General features: G+C 33.2%; 8 protein-coding genes across 10 annotated transcripts; 4 read left to right on the top strand and 4 right to left on the bottom strand.

The window, feature by feature from the left end:
* The first annotated feature begins 102 nt into the window (after positions 1-102).
* On the top strand, positions 103-1,500 carry LOC128877491 (RNA pseudouridylate synthase domain-containing protein 1-like). Of its 2 annotated transcripts, none has more exons than XM_054124823.1 (4): positions 103-588; positions 657-900; positions 969-1,245; positions 1,369-1,500. In XM_054124823.1, the coding sequence occupies exons 1-4, from the start codon at positions 268-270 to the stop codon at positions 1,448-1,450; spliced, it is 924 nt and encodes a 307-aa protein (XP_053980798.1). In that variant the 5' UTR covers positions 103-267; the 3' UTR covers positions 1,451-1,500. The 2 variants fall into 2 exon arrangements, with proteins under 2 accessions (XP_053980798.1, XP_053980797.1); XM_054124822.1 differs by having other exon boundaries at positions 104-588; positions 1,337-1,487.
* A 6-nt stretch (positions 1,501-1,506) lies between these two features.
* On the bottom strand, positions 1,507-2,872 carry LOC128877492 (DNA repair protein XRCC3-like). The gene is made up of 5 exons (XM_054124824.1): positions 2,670-2,872; positions 2,320-2,517; positions 2,096-2,226; positions 1,814-2,023; positions 1,507-1,737 (listed from the first exon to the last, which is right to left on the bottom strand). Exons 1-5 carry the CDS (start codon positions 2,683-2,685, stop codon positions 1,507-1,509), a joined length of 786 nt encoding a protein of 261 aa, XP_053980799.1. The 5' UTR covers positions 2,686-2,872.
* A 187-nt stretch (positions 2,873-3,059) lies between these two features.
* On the bottom strand, positions 3,060-5,305 carry LOC128877487 (serine/threonine-protein kinase RIO1). The gene is made up of 5 exons (XM_054124815.1): positions 5,107-5,305; positions 4,015-5,036; positions 3,696-3,907; positions 3,313-3,588; positions 3,060-3,257 (listed from the first exon to the last, which is right to left on the bottom strand). Exons 1-5 carry the CDS (start codon positions 5,160-5,162, stop codon positions 3,156-3,158), a joined length of 1,668 nt encoding a protein of 555 aa, XP_053980790.1. The 5' UTR covers positions 5,163-5,305; the 3' UTR covers positions 3,060-3,155.
* Positions 5,306-5,443: 138 nt separating this feature from the next.
* LOC128877486 (dystrophin-related protein 2-like) lies at positions 5,444-8,896 on the top strand. Its single transcript, XM_054124814.1, has 12 exons — positions 5,444-5,567; positions 5,843-6,022; positions 6,100-6,229; positions 6,345-6,552; positions 6,719-6,962; positions 7,021-7,132; positions 7,203-7,369; positions 7,426-7,541; positions 7,633-7,855; positions 7,930-8,257; positions 8,383-8,682; positions 8,757-8,896. The coding sequence occupies exons 3-12, from the start codon at positions 6,130-6,132 to the stop codon at positions 8,876-8,878; spliced, it is 1,920 nt and encodes a 639-aa protein (XP_053980789.1). The 5' UTR covers positions 5,444-5,567; positions 5,843-6,022; positions 6,100-6,129; the 3' UTR covers positions 8,879-8,896.
* On the bottom strand, positions 8,654-11,862 carry LOC128877490 (glycerophosphodiester phosphodiesterase 1). Of its 2 annotated transcripts, none has more exons than XM_054124821.1 (6): positions 11,704-11,862; positions 10,871-11,463; positions 10,346-10,521; positions 10,069-10,270; positions 9,762-9,991; positions 8,654-9,652 (listed from the first exon to the last, which is right to left on the bottom strand). In XM_054124821.1, the coding sequence occupies exons 2-6, from the start codon at positions 11,204-11,206 to the stop codon at positions 9,511-9,513; spliced, it is 1,086 nt and encodes a 361-aa protein (XP_053980796.1). In that variant the 5' UTR covers positions 11,207-11,463; positions 11,704-11,862; the 3' UTR covers positions 8,654-9,510. The 2 variants fall into 2 exon arrangements, with proteins under 2 accessions (XP_053980796.1, XP_053980795.1); XM_054124820.1 differs by having other exon boundaries at positions 11,565-11,844.
* Positions 11,863-12,445: 583 nt separating this feature from the next.
* Positions 12,446-14,321, top strand: LOC128876640 (40-kDa huntingtin-associated protein-like). The gene is made up of 7 exons (XM_054123162.1): positions 12,446-12,876; positions 12,970-13,016; positions 13,094-13,296; positions 13,376-13,577; positions 13,641-13,743; positions 13,812-13,930; positions 14,002-14,321. The coding sequence occupies exons 1-7, from the start codon at positions 12,791-12,793 to the stop codon at positions 14,169-14,171; spliced, it is 930 nt and encodes a 309-aa protein (XP_053979137.1). The 5' UTR covers positions 12,446-12,790; the 3' UTR covers positions 14,172-14,321.
* A 108-nt stretch (positions 14,322-14,429) lies between these two features.
* LOC128876639 (UDP-glucose 4-epimerase-like) lies at positions 14,430-17,272 on the top strand. The gene is made up of 7 exons (XM_054123161.1): positions 14,430-14,703; positions 15,636-15,882; positions 15,990-16,103; positions 16,192-16,368; positions 16,467-16,647; positions 16,748-17,029; positions 17,091-17,272. Exons 2-7 carry the CDS (start codon positions 15,640-15,642, stop codon positions 17,183-17,185), a joined length of 1,092 nt encoding a protein of 363 aa, XP_053979136.1. The 5' UTR covers positions 14,430-14,703; positions 15,636-15,639; the 3' UTR covers positions 17,186-17,272.
* On the bottom strand, positions 17,031-18,978 carry LOC128876638 (N(6)-adenine-specific methyltransferase METTL4). Its single transcript, XM_054123160.1, has 5 exons — positions 18,722-18,978; positions 18,286-18,650; positions 17,780-17,954; positions 17,544-17,715; positions 17,031-17,480 (listed from the first exon to the last, which is right to left on the bottom strand). The coding sequence occupies exons 1-5, from the start codon at positions 18,974-18,976 to the stop codon at positions 17,290-17,292; spliced, it is 1,158 nt and encodes a 385-aa protein (XP_053979135.1). The 5' UTR covers positions 18,977-18,978; the 3' UTR covers positions 17,031-17,289.
* Positions 18,979-19,020: the final 42 nt, after the last annotated feature.

Raw genomic sequence — 19,020 nt, 5'->3', positions numbered from 1 at the left:
TATCTCGCAGAAAACTGATGTTGCGCCATCGGGAGCAACCGGTCTGAAGTTATACGCGAAATTCAAAATATAAACAACGCGACGCAGGGAGGCAACATTGAACAATTTAATATATAATATTCCACAGATGGTAACCGGTAGGGTCGACTATGTAAAATTGAGTCGTTGTACGAATGTTAATGAATATGTTGTGTTTAATCACTAAATACAACGAATCCCTTGTACGCAAAATACATAATTGCGACTTTGCGAATTTAATCTAGATGTATGGGTGCGCGCACGTTTGTGAAATCGTACAGACACACGCATATGTACATTACACCTCTAGTTTGTTTACAAACAACTCGGCCTGAAATATATAAGTCCACGTACAAAAATAAAATGGATATAAATAAAGTACTATACAATTGTAGTATATTTATTCTAAAATTAACGCAAATAATCATGAAGCTGTTCAGATTGCAACTGCATGATTTAATGCAACTTAGGGACAGGAAATATGTAGATATACTTCATCATAGCGAACATTTTTTAGTAGTATCTAAGCCATACGATATGTACATAAACAGTAATAATCCAGAGAAAAAGGTATGAAAAGATCGCGCTTGTGATTATGAGCAAATGTCTTTTAGACTGATGTACATTTGAATTTTTAGAATACGCTTCAGTCAGAGTTAAAAAAAGTCTTACCAAATTTGGCAAATCCAAATTTATTTCATGAATTTCATTTTGTGCATAGATTGGATTATGCGACGAGCGGTGTTATATGTATCGCGTTAAATAAGAAAGCTGCGAGAGCTGCTTCGAGTGCATTCGAAGCACGAACAGCAAAGAAATTTTACTTGGCATTACTCCATGGCCATATTAACGAACCCTACCTTATAATCAACAAAGCTATTGGTTCGTAATTAATTAAATATATTTCAATGAGAGCGTAATTTATCAATAATAATATATTCTTTTATCAGGAATCGATGTAAGGGAGAAAACGGGAAACCACAAAATGTGTATTAGCGATAATATTTTTTGCGAAAAACCACGGAAATCTTATACAGTACTTGTAGTACTAGAACAAGGTTTGAGAAATGGAAAACCAGCTACCAAAGTTTTATTATGTCCTGGAACTGGTAGACGGCATCAATTGAGGGTGCATTGCTCTCATATAGGTCATACAGTAGTAGGAGATTACACGTACAGCGAAAGAAAAGATGTAGAACCTTATAGGACATTCCTTCATTCCTTCAGGTATCACATTTGTACATTCAATTTACGTATTTTACATTAATATTTTTGTATCTCTATATTAATATCGATGTTTATTATTTTTTTTTTCAAGATTAATACTAAACAATGATATTGAAAATTTAGATGTAAAAAGTATAGATCCATTTCAAGCCTCCGATCCAAGAAACCAGTGGTCACCAACGAATATTGCTCGCGTTTTAGATGAAAATATATTTTCTGATATTTATGATCTTATGCAATAAAATCATCCTCTCAATTGTTTTAAAAATTCTTTTGTATTATTTGTTCTATCGCTTTAACTCCAGATCCTTGTACTTCAAATCGGATAGTTATTTCCGGCAAATTTGATGATAATTTGATGCAAGCATATCTTAGAGTATCTATTCTATAGAACAGTATGGAGCTTGTTATCATGCTCGACCATGTCGTTCCTAAAGATGGTCGCTCGCTCAAATTATCATTCAGCACATTATCGTGAACAATTGCTGATACCTGTATATAAACTTCTTGTAAAGTAACAAAGAAAATAAGTTATAAAGAATTGTAATTAACATAGCATTCATTTTACCTGATTGATACAAACTATGCAAACATCGTTTTCACATAATGTATGTAATTGTTGTCCAATTGTTCTTAAGCTCTTTGCCCTATTGTTAGATTCATCCTTCCAATCTTCTACCCTGTATGGAGCAGCAATCGAATCGACAACTATTAATCCTATTTTATATGCAGACATTAATATTGGAATTCTACGAAGTAAACATATTTCAAGTTCATCCTGTAAGAGTAAAGTGTCATATGTGATTTTAGAAACTTTAAAAATTGACTTAAAAATGAAATACAAAATTACAATAGTCGAAACATGTTCCACGAATATCAAGTCACCGTTTATTCCATGTTTCTTAGTAGCTTCTAACGTTTGTATCAATTGTTGTAATCGTCTTGATGGGAAAACAGATTCAGTGCAAATATATACGGCACCTGTATTAATTATTAGATTAAAATATTTAAGAAGCATTTTGCAGAAATTGAAAATTATTTTTGTCATTCTAAAACATAAATTTTAAGGCCTACCAGCAGCGAAGCCACCCTCTCTTACGGGTAATTGTACAGTTAAACATAATTGCAAAGCTAATTGAGTTTTTCCTGTACTGGATGCTCCATAAATTTGTGTAATCCCGCGCGTAGTGATACCACCTTGAAGCAACGTATCGAATTTCGAGCAACCCGTTGTGAGAAATTTTTCACGTTCCCTTGTTATTTTCGCGCTTTCTAATTTTGTAAAAGGATAAGAATGTAGCAATATATTATTTTATTGAAAAAATAAACATCAGAAAACAAGTTTAAAGCAACAAAATGCAAAACACGTGTAGAAGGAAAAAGCGTGTTGTTTAGACAAGATACAAGCGTATTTATAATAATACCAAAGTAATCTTCCATTAATTCTATCGTTTTAGACGTATTTGTTGAAACTTTTTATTGTTTGATATCACGTTGATATAGATCTACGAATTGTTCGATACATTCTACAATATGGCAGATACGTTGTTCCTTGGTGGTCATTTTTGGCGGGAAAATAAAATTTGAGAAACACTGCTATATTTCAATTAATAAAGTTATCAAATAGCAGTTATTCGAAATACTAGTTACAAAATATATATGAAAAAAATGTATAGTATGTACAGATTTATGTATACAATTTTGTGTAACATTTCCAGAGACAGATATAAGAGATAGGTTATAACCTAAAAGTAGAAAAATATACTTTAAACTTTATTGACGACAAAGGAAACAATTTTATTTTCTCTTTCAACTACTGGAAGAGCGATATAAAAAAATCATATATTTCTTTTATACAATTCCTTTATATGTCATATTTTTTAATATTTCATTGCCGTTTGGTGTTTCAGTTATTTTTTCTTTAAAACCTTTTCCTTCCGTTTTTTAATGTGCTTTTTCATTTTAGTCTTCCTTTTTTCAGCTTGCTGTTCTTTCACTGCCTTTTTCCGTGCCTGAAATTAAATCTACTTAGCTGCACCCAAATACACGAAAAAATAGTTGTATTACCTTTTTACTTTCCAGACTCTCGTTTCGAGGCCGGGCCGAATTCACAAATTTTGTCTCATTGTCCAAAGCACCTTCTTCTTCGCTATCTTCACCCTCTTCAGAATTAACAGTTTCTTCCGATGAATCGTCTTTTTCTTCTACATCGGAATCTTTAGCGAGAATTTCGGGAGTATCGAGAGGCTTGGACAAGTCTGCTTTTAAACCAACAAGGGTTTTGTATATTAAATCTCCTTTTCCAGATTTAGCAAGATTTATGTCCCGTTCAATGTCAATTACCTAAACACGCTTATATTAAAATGTATACCTGTGAAAATTAATATACACATACAAGTTCACATATCACTCGTTACCCATGTGTACATTCTGCTATTCTTCAACATTACCTGAGTTAGGTTTTGAGGGATGTAAGCTTGCTTGAACACCTGCTCATCTATTTGTTGCTTGGGATCGATTTCTTGTTTGTTTTGTTGCGTCATTTGCTCTGATATCGTATCTAAATAATGATCCATATTCTCTTCAGTTACAGTTGGATCTGTTATAAAATCGAATAATGCCTTGACGGTCATTACACCTACTTCGTTTTTCTTGAAAAATTCTAAAAACATTGTTCGAATCCTTTAATAACAAATCATTAATTCTGCATTATATTTTTTATGACATACATTGACGATGTATGTATTAGAAATTTTCATTATTACCTACCAGTGATATTTGTACAATCTTTTCTGAGAAACTCAAGCGCCATAGGGTGATCGTGTTCAACTGCCTGAGATACATCGATTATTATAATGGATTCGTCGTAATATAACATATTATATTCGCTCAAGTCGGCATGAACAAGTTTACTCTTATTATACAATTTCCACATTATTTCGATACATTCTCTATATAGTTTTCTTGGTTTAGAAGACGTAAGAACGACATCTTTTAGTTTAGGCGATGGCCAGCCATTGCTACCTATAAAATCCATAAGTAATACATGGCTACGTAATAAAATAGGCTTGGGTGCATTTATTCCTCCTTGCTGAAGACGTATCAAGTTTCGAAATTCTTTTTCAGCCCATGTGCGTACCATTTTACGCGGATTGTGGCGACAATATCCATGACGAAAACGAAATTCGCCGGTAACATATTTGTCTCTGTCCTTGAATTGTAATATCGATGTTTTATAAATTTTTATTGCAAATTCAACTCCTGTCTTTGAGGTTGCATGATAAACATTGGCTTCTTTTCCTGTCGAGATACACCCGTTGACCTCTGCGATTATACCTTGATTTAAAAGTTTAAATAATATCATTCTTGTACGAGGATCCAGAACTTGTTCGACTGTTGCTCGATCGTGCTTGTCTTTAGTCCTGATCCTGTCTTTATCGGCACGTTTATCACTTTCAATAAGAAGATTTGCCGCGTGTCCTGGTAGAGATGGACCTTCGTATCGTTCGATATTGATTTTATTCGCATAGCGCCGAAATAATTTATCCGATGGCTGATAATTAGTAATCTTTTTGGAAATATTTTGAGCATTAGTGTTTTGTGCTTGAATATTTTTTACGATATCTTTTGACTTAGTTTTGTTTTGATCCACGTCCCACATGAAACTACTGTCATCTAAATCGTCATCGTTGTCATCTTCTTCTTCCTCTTCGCTATTTGATATATGTAATTTATTCATATCTTCGGAAAGTTCAGAACGAAATAATGGTTGTCCTTTACCTGCCTTTAATCTGCAATAATATATTACAATCAATGTTTGTATATATTATTAAAGAGAATATAATTAAATAATATACATACGGTATTTCAGTTTCATCAGCATCGCTAAATTGACCTTGTTCACTTTCCTCGGACATTGCGAAAGTTATTTCTTTATATTTATTTCTCCCGAAATATTAACAATTGTTGAAATATATAATTATTAATCACGTTTCCTGGAAGCTTACACAAAAGTTAGGTTATATCTTTGACAGACAAAGGCGCGTTTCAAATAAAAATATTAATTCCCGAGTATAACTTTTTAACACGATATTGTCAATTTATACATTCTTAGATGATAAATAAATTTAACAAAAATTTTAACAGTTATATTATATGTCAAATAAAATTTTTAATTTACTTTTAGATATTTAAAGAGTCAATAAACTTTCGAAAGAGTCGGTAGTCTTTGATTTTCATTATCCATGATTGAGGTGTGATTATATTATTTTGTTTACATGCATCACCATTTAAATTGTAAAATTACGTTGCAATGACAGAGAGTAAGATATTTATTAGAATTTTTCATCTAGGAACAATTAAATCTTTAACAACAAATAAATAAGATCACGGAAATTTTTAACGTAACATAACTGAACCCTGAAAATTTTATTCGCGTTCTTTGTTATATTTAATTACAAAATAAGAAACAGAAAAACTGTAAAAGCATTCTAGTTTCCTTCATTGATTTAAATCGTTAATAACATTAAATACTTGATTTTGTACAATGCAATTTCATTTGAATCTTTTAGTACAAATAATGGAATATTTTTTTTAGATTCTACAGGCTTGTACTTTTTCATGAGAATGTTTGAAAGTATGACTATTTTAATTAAGCTTAATGTCCCTTCACCAAAAGACTGAATATACTGTTTATAATGTCAGTTGGAACTAACTTAATTTAACTTCTTTGATATAAATTGTTTCCTTCCAATTGTTATAAGAACGTAAGAAATTAGTAAGTACCAAAGAAACTTTTAATCATGAATCTACAAAAGGTAACAATGATATTAATTTATTCTATGTTTCTTCTAGGTAACTACGTAGGATAAAAAATATTTAGAGATGCAAAGTGTAATGCAATCAATAAATGAATGCAATGCCATTCGGTATACATCTTACAGAACTGCAGCAAAAATGCAGATCTTGCATAAAGAACTTAGTAGTAAGATTAATATTACAATACTATCTAATATTACAGCATCGATTAGTATCCGATACTATAATAGTACTTATGTAATATTTTATTTGATAATTTGTAAGTTTTATATTCATTGTAGTGCAATACATTCAATTGGAATTAATTGCTGGAGTCTTCGAACGCCATAGACTTTCAATTACAGAAAATTGCGTGAATTTGGATCCAAGCGAAATTGAAGATGTTCTTTCTGATATCTATTTTGCAGCTTGTAAAGAAAATAATATTAATTTTGATATCGAGTCTGCAACAAAACTTGCTGTGAATTACATTCTAACTGCATTCGATAAGTATGTTAGATATTTTGTTATTTAATACACTCTATGCCATACAGTCAGAGAAAACTTTTCATTTGTTACTCTGAAATTTTGAAAGACATAGAATGCATTACATTTACTAATCAAAATTCAAATATCATGTATAGTTTCATTATTATATATGTAATAAACATTGTAGACAATGCACTCTGAGTGTTTCTGTATTTTCTGTGAAAATTGCTTTAATACTAATGTGCTCTGGAAGATTACAAGAAAAATACGGATATCTCTACCAACAATTAGCTGACCACAATGCGTGCTTATCTAAAGCTAGTTTGCATACATTGTTAACAAATATTTGCAAAATCACAGAAATGCTTGGAGAAAGCGCAGCGTATGGATATCAAAACATTCAATCGCACATCGATAGTTGTTTCTCAAAGGTATAACAAAGTTTGTAAATATGTTTAATTTATAAGTAATTCATAAAATTGATGATAGTCTCAGGGATGTCTTGGAGTTACCGAATCTGAGTTTGCGGCTTGGATTATGCAAGAACCTCCTTTGCTTGTTTGGATAACGACATTTAATCGTATAAAATCTGCGGAACATAGTACGCATTTTATTACATCATAAAATAATTAAAAATTTAACAAAATATATGAATCTTTTCTTCTTTTTAGTTATACATAATGTTAGATGCTCCTCTTGTAAAGCAACATCCATTCAGGGACCACGGTACACGTGCTTAAAATGTACAGCGTATCATCAATGTCAACAGTGCTTTTTGTATAGTAAAATCTCAGGAAAACACAAGTTGAAGCATCCGGTTCGCGAGTTTTGTACCAAGGTATGTAATTATCTTTCATGTTCCTGTATAAAATATTATACGTAATATTTCTTTAGACTTCAAATCGGGAAGTAACGAAGTTAGTTATCGAGTTAATAAGGAACAAATTGAGATTGTGCCCTGCCAGGTCAATTGAAATGAATGTTGAGGATCAAACACCACACATATTCAGGTTATTAAATTTGAGAAAGATAACATAATACAGAGTATATGGAAACGTTTAATCATATGTCTTTAATTCCTACTTAAAATATTTTTTATAGCAATGAAGTACCACACATTGACAACGAATCATTAAGAGGTACGATGAAGAAGCGAGTTCTAAGTGATCCACAGAAGGAATTGCAAAGTATAATTACTCATTTAGAAGAAGAAAATAAACAGTTACAAATCGAATTACTCGACATACAGGGTACTAGAGCGGAAAGACTTCAGCGTCATAGAGCTACTATTGAATCACAATTACAACGCCTAAAATTATTAAAAGTATATTATCGTTCAACCATCTACAGACTTGCGAATATCTTACTAATTAAACTAAAATATTTGTTGCTTTGTAGAAGTATTTGTTCGCCGATAGAAGCCACACGCCTCAAGTAATGAATCATATGCAGAGTACACCTATGGTCCCACCTTTAACATCGAGACTAGCAGCGTTACCTATAAATTTCGAATTAAGTCCAATTATCCGTCAAGAAACTATCGAACAAATCTCGAATTCGAACAATACGGACGTGCTGCAAACAAATAATTTTAATCCAGCGTTATCTGTGGAATGTGTTACCGAAGAAAACCACGATGTTATTTGCGCTGCAGAAGCGTCTACTAGCTCGAGTTTCGGTAATACGCTGGAACCTACTCGTATAGAACTGAGTACATGGATCGGAGGTACATCGTAATTATTAACTTTTATTACTTATCGAATCCAATTCATTCAAAAAGAACAAATCAAATTATTCTAACTGTTTGTAATTAATACCGTAATGTTAATTCGTTAAGATTTTAATTGCTAGGGACACAGAGATCCGAAATAAATCCCACTGATAGTGGTTTTTCTCAGTGGCTGGGCTCTAGCGATTCGGGGTGCAAGAAAGATAACTATTCTATAAAAACTATGACAGCCAGCGCTGAAAACGAATCGCCATTAATAATTTCTGAATCTATCATGGGCATTCAGAGGGATAATACTCCGTCTTCTCTCCAAAGGCCTGATAAACATTCCCAACATAGTAGCTTACAAAACATTCAAGGAGATTTAAATGATATACTAGATAGATTACAAAATATGGTTGCAGACGACTGTTTACTCGATGGTAAGATATTACATTCTAGTGGTACAAATTGTTCTTATCGTAAATAAATATTTTTGTACAAATTATTGTTGCAGATTCTTACGTTGCTAACGATAATTGTAAATTGAAACGTGCTACAACGGAAATGGAAGATTTATTAACGGGACTCATTCAGGGTATGGAGTCTCGTAAAAGTAAGCTTACTACTATTGTGTGACGAATTTCTGAATCACAAACAGCGGTTTTTCAATTCCAAAGTAAATATTTACGAAATAAATGTCTCCGTCTGCAAGGTAAATCTCGTTATAGATTAGCGATACCAATGTTAGTAAAAAATACTATGTAATCATGCTAGTAGGCGTAATATGCAATGTTAGCATTAATTTGAGTAGTTTCTCTCATATTTAAACGAAAATAGAGAAGTCACTATATGTAAGTAGCACATTAAAATACGATTTTACAGTTAGCTTAAATATCAGTTCTATGATAATTAAAATTTGTGCGTGCTTAATTTCTCGTTGACAATTTCGTAACGATAGAATAAATTATTTTTACAACGTTTTAAATGCATATTAAATATATGTAATAGAAAAATATAGATAATAAAACAATATATTAGGTACTATAAAAAAAAGGTTATTTTCTTTCGTTAGAAAAATTAGTGCCTATATGTTTAGAATTTAAATGGAAATAAAAAAAAATGTTTGTATATCTACGAAATAAACACCAAATTGTTGTAACATATAAATACACTTCATCGTTTTGATGAATAGACTAGAATATTGTATCTAATGGTCCATGTGCCAATAGTATAAAATATATATGTTACATAGAACATATAATATGATACTACATATCTTTTTCGTGTAATAATGTATCTGTCAAATAAGTAATTTTAAGTAATCGTGAGATATGTAATTTTTCTGATGGTAAGTTTACCGTCCATGCCATTACACGAATACCACGATTATGCCACTGTTGTACAACACGCCTAAAATAAATATCGTACAAAAAGTATTTCCTCCTTTGCTATACTGAATTTGATGATACCATAATATGCTATACGTTATTATAAATAATATAAAAATTTGTATACATACTGACTTAACGTGTCCTTATGTAATAGAATAATAGAAACGCCAACAACGTAGTATACAAAATGGTAAAATGCCCATTCATATATATGATCTAATAGACAAGCGGCCATGTATTTGAATATATTATTATATCGTGCTGGCCCTGGACCATCAAAACCTAGATACGAAGCTCTCGAAAAATATTGAGGTCGCCATGCGAGGCTTGCCACAATTTTGGGTTCTTTTCTTCTAATCTGCAATAAAAATCATCATTTAACCAAACGAATTACTCGGGAATCTCGGAATTATTTATAATTTTCTCTTTTATTACCATATATATAATGATAGGATTAAAACTGGATATAACTGCTCTTTGGAATAATTTCGGATACTTTTTGTAAGCATCTAAAACTGCTTGCACAACTTCAAATCTTTTGTCTTTTATGTCTATAATTATTCTTTGCTCATTTTTCAAACACATTTCTAAAGCATCGTGGAACAATGGAATTTTTTCACCGTCAACAAACTTATCCCTACAACAAATAAAAGAGCACATTTAGATTTTCCTTTTTGTAAGTGTTTTGTAACAAAGGTAACAGTCACTTTACTTGAGAGGATGATTGTGTGTAATATCTAATGTCTGTAATTGATCCCATGTCATATCTCTAATATACCCAGATTTTCCAGTAACCCTGTCTATTGTTGAATCATGAAATACTATGGGTACATTATCTTTTGTTAACCATAAATCAAGTTCAACTCCATTGCAGCCTCTTTCCTTACTCTACAAAATATATAACACAATTAATCGTTGCTCCATTTAGAATTTAGGTTAAAAAAAAAAGCAGTAAATTTATTTGACATAAAAGCAATAAATCTCTCGTTAGTAACTACTGTATTATAATCAAGAGAAGTATTGAATGTATCCATGGATCACATATTTGTACCATATTCCTCTCAATTCTAGTATCCTTGTTTACATAATTAAAAAAGAACATAAGCAATTGTTTCTGTTACAAAGGTACCTAGTATTCCAAACTAACTAATATGAATACATTGTTTTGTTATGTTTTTCTGGAGCAACTTTTAAACACGAAAAAGGACAAAGACCACTATTATATATGAGATTTTACATTACGAAAAGCTGTTAAGCTGTTCTCAGGGAAATCGTATCCTCCACCACGATGAGCCACCACTCGCATGCAAAACTGTTCTCCGTTACCATGTTCCTTGGACACAGTATTATCTTTTGTCAGCAAAAGGGGATCAACACCAAGCACTTCCTGTATAATTTGTACGTTTGGTTGTGGGTTCTTGGCTATTTTTAATCCGACTATGATAATGATAGAACCCCAAACAATCCACGGTACGCAGAAATGATAAAAAACACTTATTAAAATGCTCCAGAGAACTTCTAGAAACATCCACAATAAAGCACTGTTCAAAATTAGTTCGATAAATCCATGCATCTTTTAAGGGGAACTTTTAGTCTTGTTAACGTTTCTCTTTTCACCAAAAAGATGCGAGCAATCGAAACTCTACGCATACAAAGACATTGATTCCAATATTCTCATGCGACACTCCACATTACTTGGGCATGTGATTCTGCACATTTTTGTAGACACTCTTTTTTTATGATTGGTAATCTAGAATTGTGCTTGATAACGTTTGTTTGTGTACAGCAAACATACACTCGACAGAATAACAACTCGATATGTTAACGTCTCTGAAAACATAAAATATACTTTTTAATTATATACAATACAAATTTTAAATTCATATTTGTTACTTATAGAACGATCGCTTTAATTAACGATCGTTAATTACAATTATGTTCCATTAATTGTAACCCGTCCTAAGATGCGGTATGACGATAGACACAAACAATATTTCGCAGAGTACAGAGTACTTCGTTATTAACCGGCATAAGCAAAGCTTAATTAAAACTTTGCGTTTTCTAACTTACAGGCGTCGTCACAAGTCAAACATCAAATGCAAAATGTCAGTTCCTGTATTGAGTAGGTATATATTAAATAAAAACAGTAAACAGTATTTTCTACGTCAGAAAGAAACACACCCAATGTATACTATCACATAATGGGTGTCACAAAGGTTATCGCACACTAAACAAGTTTTGTACTAGTGGCGCCACCGGTGGAGAAACGCCCAAGTTTGTAGGGGAAATAGTTTCGACAGTTGGTATTAGATGGCGCCAGCAGTACTTTTCAATAAATTAATTCTTTACTTTTTTATAAAAGGATAATTGATACGATTCTTTGCTTTATAACACTGTAATATATTTGTTAAATATGTTATTTAAACATTTTTATTATTAATGCAGCAATAGTATCGACGCTTTAGTTAGTAGCGCCATCTAGTACCAACTATGAGAACTATTTTCACTACAAGCTTGGGCGTTTTGCCACCGATGACGCCACTGGCCGGCTCAGTTTCGTATCCACGGTAACAGGTGGGGTGCTGTGGCTATTGTGGCTATGAGCGCGAAATCATGAATATATTTGTCCTTATTATTTTTGTATATTGTCTATACTTATGTATTGTCTTTATATATTGTCCTATATCTATCCTTAAATCATGAATATATTTGTAAAATTATGTAGGGGTACTTAAGATACCCCTTTTTAGTCGTACGTATACGTCATTGATGCTGTGTTCGCCGCGCATGCGCATAACCTTCTTGAGATTCACGCGAAGAAAATAGAGGGGATTTATCAGGATTTATGGCAATCCCTGGTGAGCGGTGGCTTTTGTTTCCATCCTATTACTTTCCATATAGATATCAATTGCTATCAATTACGTAAAATTGATATACAGGGATGAATCAAACCGCGAAACTAATTAGGCTTTAACTTAGGGCTCTAAAAGTTTCTCAACGATAACATTTACTTTTCATAAAAAATTTCAAAACAGTCCCCTCGTAATAATTAGCCTCAGAATGCGATTAAGATGAATATCAATATCAATTCTAAGCATCTATAGATACACGGATTAAAAACCAGTGTCAACAAAATTTAAATTCAAAGTTTTGAAACATGGCACATTTGAAACAAAGACAGATAATGGGAGATTCGTTGGACTTTTTGACGAAGTACCATAGTATATCTAATAAATTAAAAAAGTAAGTGTATTTGTTATGCGTTCTCCTTTCTTTTGTAATAATTAATTGTTTTTATGAAAATTTATAAAGATTCCATTGTTAACTTTATTTTAGACGTTTTTTGAGGAAGCCGAATGTTGCCGAAGCGAGCGATCATTTTGGCAAGTCACACGAAAATTCTATGTTTCTCTTGTAAATATATAATCTGAAATATACAAAATAATAGATTGTTTTGTAGGTGCCTTGGCTACTGAATGCGAACAAAAAGAATTATGGCAATATGCAGGCTTATGTTCGTTAGCTGCAGCCAGATGTCAAGGAACATTGGAAAATGTTTTCCCTGAATTAAATTTTTTAATCAAAGCAGGCAGAGAATTTCTCGTCGCGGATAAAAAAGATAAGGATATTGGCTGCCCTTCTATAGGACAAGAAAATACACAGGTCGATTATATTTTCTATTTGAATCCATTGTCAATGACATAAATTGTATGAAATGTTGAAGTTATAATCATTGGTTTAGGCTGCTATAAGTTGTTTCGGTCATGCTTTAGCACGTTGTCAGAATCAACCAGGGTTCAACACTATGTCTGCTGGACTAGCATTAGAACTGGCGTTAGCATTAGATTCTACTCCAGCTGGTATCCAACAATTGCGTAAAGCTATTGATATTTTTCCTACTGCAAAAGCTATTAATACATTGGTATCCTATCATATTAATCAAGGTAAATATTTATTTAAATAACTATAATTAGTTGGGATTACTAATAAAAATCGTATCCCATTAGGTGATTATGTATCCGCTTTACAAATTCTTAACGAGTTTGTCGAATTTATCGAAACTTACATAAACACTGGTGCAAGAGGAAACTACAGTGTTATACTACACAGGTACAGATACAATTAAGAGTTTACAATTATGTTGTAATAAAAAAGTATCGAAATAACGTTATCTACAGGTGTGAAGTGACCAGGGTACTCTTGTTACTTATACTTCAACCATCGCCGCAAAGACTTGCGCCTTCCTTAGCTCAAGTTTTAGAGAAATATGCATGGATAGAAGAAACTGCAAACAACGGCGAGCATTTCTCTATCTTTCGTTTAGCAAATTAAATATACTTCAATGAATTAACGAATAATATATTACAGATTTCAACATGAGCGAAAACGAATTATTATTGTTACAATCGTTAGTATTAGCATCTCAATCGCACGATTATCAAGCATTGCTGGAATTGGAAGGTGAATTGTGGCCCTATTTAGACGCTGAACAAAAAGAATTATTGCACAAGTTAATTCAAATTTTAACGGCGCAATGAGCAAACGGAGCTCTATTCTGTATATAAATAATAAAGATATGTCGTTACATTTTACAAAAAAAAAAAAATGTTTCTCTATTCATAAAACATTTATTTCATTCGTCTTCACGTTGCTTAAAGTTACATTTTTATGAGTCAATCCTTGACAAATCATCCGATGAGGTAAGCGGTAACTGTTCGTTTTTTACGTGTGCCATCGTTCCCCCTCCATTCTTACCGCGAAGAACGTAGAAGAAACGTAGGCAGCGGTAGGCAAGTAGAGAGAACTGGGTATCTGTGTGAAAGGAAGAACTTATTGCAGCAGAAAGCAAGGACTCTGAGAGGGTCGAAGTATATGGTGTGCGTGACACCACAACGATACGACGACGGTGTCGTAGAAGAGGGGATGTCTTGCGTTCCACGAATATACTAAACTCTACTTTCCTATACCAGAAGACAACACAGTCGGGACGTAGTCCTGTGATTACGCGGCGCATCCTCGGATCCTTCGGTATTGGCTTGTATTCGCTACTCCTAATCCTGCGCTATCGAGGTAACAATACATTGTCTTCAAACTACAATCGTGTCTTATTTAAAGCGAACATTATCAAATATACTGTAACAAAGGAATTCAAACAATTTGCATAATGAAATTTAACGTCAAGTTGACAATGGACACACTCTTCAAAAGGCCTCTGTAATGTCGTATCAAATAAAAATTTCACTCGCAATTTTAATAAAATAATAATTATCGTGAAAACAAAGAAGACACTGGCGTTGCTAATATAATGTATTGTTAATTAAAAATGTACGCGACTCGTAAGAGTAACGAGTTATTTTCTTTCGTCTTTGTATTTCGAGGAGTTTCCTTTAACGCATATATTTTATTCGAGTTCCTACGGTGTAGAGCCAGGCAAAAGTTTCTGTAATGTGTCAAAGGTACCTGATCAACTTCGAGTACCGTTAAGTACACCGGTATAACAGTCGAACGTTCAGTCATCTTTATCTTTGTACAGGGCGTAACAAAAATAACATTTTTCATCGCTTATTTAATACTTAATCCTTTTTTTAAATACTATTACTTTATTCCTCCACGGAACGTGTAAAACATCACGTAAGCTGAAAACGTTATTCGATCGAAATATGTTCAGTTCAAGGTGGTAATTCGATTTTTGGAACTTATTAATCGAATTAATGCGTATTACAAAAATAGTTGCTAATCGCACGTGCCGTAAACGTAATGATTTACCACGTGTTCCAGCGACCTTGAACTCTACACAGTTCGATGCAGGTGAATGTCCCAAGCACCTATGTGTTTCACCTTGCATGGAGAACCATATTTACCCCTCCTTTATTTTAATAATTTTAAAACAATTCATTATCCGTTCGAGAAGAAAAGAAAGGAACTTCAAACATTTAAAAGCGTGCACTTTCATCATCACGCGCGCAAAAGAATTGTGTAACACAGCGTTTTCGTTTTTATAGAAACATGACAGATTGGAAAACCATTTTTGTAACGGGAGGAGCCGGTTACATTGGCAGCCACTGCATCGTCGAACTCTTGGAGAGCGGATACGATGTCGTAGCCATAGATAATTTTGCTAACAGCGTAATCGAGGGTAGCGGCGAATCTGCGGCTCTTAAAAGAGTCGAGCAAATAACAGGGAAGAAAGTTCCTTTCTATAATTGCGATCTCGTCGATCGTGATAAACTCGAAGCTGTGTTTAATAAGGTATTACAAATTATTATAACATAGTCGAACGCTTATTAATTAGTAAAACACTATACTTATGTTAACTAATGTTAATACTATATATTTACTATATATTTACGTTTCAGCACAAAATAGATTGCGTGATTCATTTCGCCGCGATAAAGGCCGTCGGTGAATCGATGCAGGTCCCTCTTCATTATTACAGAAATAATATTATCGGTGCTATCAATTTACTAGAGGTAAACCGCATTTTAACAAGTCTTCAAATTTCTTCATTCTCGCGTTGTCTCGCGTATTATAAAAATAAACAGACTTTACCGTTTCAAGGTAATGAAAGCTGCTGGATGTTTCCAACTAGTTTTTAGCAGTTCTTGTACAGTTTACGGGGAACCGAACGAACTTCCGATCACAGAGAACCACCCGACGGGCAATATCACGAACGTGTACGGTAGAACCAAGTACTTCATCGAGGAAATGCTTAAAGATATATCCAGAGCCGAAAAGGTGCGAGTAACGCTGTAAACGATTCAACAAACATTGAAGATATTCCTTTTTAAAAGTTCTCCAAACAAAACATCTATGTTCGTCTTTTCATTTAACAGAATTGGAACATCATTTCTTTAAGATATTTCAATCCAGTAGGTGCTCATTCTAGCGGCTTAATCGGAGAAGATCCCACGAAGCCTTTTACGAATTTAATGCCTTATATAGCACAAGTAGCCTTAAGGCATAAACCTGAACTCGTTATTTACGGAGGCGATTATCCTACGAAAGACGGTACAGGTGCGTCCGAGCGTTTTAATATAATCTAAAAGGTTACGTTGTTTGTTACTTTAATTGTACAATTGTTTGTGCAACTACAGGATGTTCGTTATTTTCATAGGTGTACGCGATTATATTCACGTTATGGATTTGGCGGCTGGTCACGTGGCAGCGTTAAATGCCTTGCACAAGCGACATTTGAGGCTAAAAATTTATAATTTAGGTACTGGAAAGGGCGTATCTGTACTCGAATTGATCAAAACTTTCGAGACTATAACGGGAACGACGGTACCGTACGTTATCAAAGATAGACGAGAGGGTGACATAGTGTCGATGTACGCTAACACGGATTTAGCGGAAAAAGAGTTAGGATGGAAGACCAAACATAACGTTGAACAAATGTGTAAGTTACGTAATACCTTCATTTTATGTTTAACATATTTCTAATAATATTTTTAATATAGGCGAAGATTTTTGGAGGTGGCAAACAATGAACCCGCATGGTTATCGTGCTGTCATAAAAAATGGTGTTAGCGACCACGTAAATGGGACTTCATAATGATATTATTTAACTGCCATTGAGGCATGACTAGTTTATAAGAATAATAAAAAAAAAAAAAATACAGTATTTCTGAAACAATTGTTATTTTGTATACTTCAATTTTAATTAATCAATTTATTTACATCCATGTTACTGCTGTTTTGAGCCTCTTTTGTTTCTTCTATGACTGTATACAGGGACAAATGTTGAAACTTCAAAACTTCAAGGCCCCAACTTGTCCACTTAGGAAGCAAGTACCTCGCGAATAATTCTAAACACTTTGGTTCATTTGGAAGATACTCTCGCAGAACTTCTAGAATTTTCATATAACTTCTAGAATATTTATTCTACGCGGATTACCGTGAATGGCCCTTACCTGTAAGCGGTGGTTTGTGAGAATGTACAGCACTCGGAACGCTTATCAACAATTTCCTATCGGGAATGTTTATTTCGTTACCATTTAATACAGATCCCAACACCAGTAATTCGTAAGGTTGTTTACCAAGCGCAGAATTAAAGTTACACGTTGTACTTCCGGCTTCAGTGACCTGAAGTATTAACCAAACTAAATTACATATTTTGTAACCGGGATGTAAGTTGTTATACACTTACTTTAACCCAATACCATTTCGCCCTGTACGTAACACCCCACGACGGAAATATATTGTGAAAAATACTGTGCAGATGACTGGGAGCATTAGTACACCAAATTGCTACAAATCCATTCGAACATAATAACTTCCCAATTGGTATCCTGGCTAACTCCTCGTTGTACATCATTTTATAACTGTGTAATAGAAGAACATAAAACACAATTTACATAATATACATACATGGAGCATCATTTACAGAAAGTAGTTGTAAGCGATACTATGCAAAAGTATAAGATTCTGAGAAAAATTGTTGGAATTACAATTACAAAATGTATCATCACTGTTTTAATATTGTACAACGAGAATTTTTTATGTCGAAAAGTTGCATCTAAAATCTTATTTACCCATATGGTCGCAAAATTGAGAACAAGATAAACGTATACTATTATCAAAGTCCTTATTCTTGTTAAACTGCGGAGAGAGTTTGCTTTTTTTATTGGCTTATACTGAACCATACAACATCACCTAGCTTCTAAATATTTCGTTTTTTTCCTTCTTATGGACTTGTTCCACCAAGGAGGATCCAACAATATAAAATCGTATTGATTGTTCAACTCCAACATCCTGGCAATGTTGTCCACGTCGTAGCAATAAAAGTTACATTTCTTTGGGAATACGTATTTTTCATCTTTTGTTTCCGATATGATAGCAATGTCTGTATCATTGCAACCATAAAAGTGTCCCTCTTCCTCGGTAAACGTGTCCTGATAAAATTTCTGTGATGCCAAACGTGCTGCTTCGTTATTATCAGACGTTATGTTAGCGGAGAATAATCCTTCCGCTTTAGCAGATGAAATTATTCGGTTGAATGCTTGTTTAACGTAATTTATCTATATCATACATACGAGTAAACATTAATTTCGCATGTAATTGATTATTAAACTGTATCTAGTCCACATACCTCTTTTAAATCTTCCTCGGGTAAAAGTTTCGTCCGTTTCCTTTTCTTGCTCTTATTTTGTAATGGAATTCCTTCGTGTCGATCGGATTGAGTTATTTGATTCTGACGTAAATATTGGGAATTTATTTCAAATAACGTTTCGTTAAAAATTAACCTGCACTGCGTGTTACCATTCGTCGCAATGTTATAAATATTGTTAAGATATTGTAAATGAGATACGATCCATCCTTCTTCGGTAGAGAAAATTAAACTCATAATTAACTCAAATAAACCTAAATACACATTTACGATTACGAAAA

This window comes from Hylaeus volcanicus, chromosome 5 (assembly GCF_026283585.1).
Source record: "Hylaeus volcanicus isolate JK05 chromosome 5, UHH_iyHylVolc1.0_haploid, whole genome shotgun sequence".
NCBI classification, from domain to species: Eukaryota; Metazoa; Arthropoda; class Insecta; order Hymenoptera; family Colletidae; genus Hylaeus; species Hylaeus volcanicus.
The sequence above is the reverse complement of the archived record's forward strand: the minus strand, read 5'-3'. Positions and strand labels throughout refer to the sequence as shown.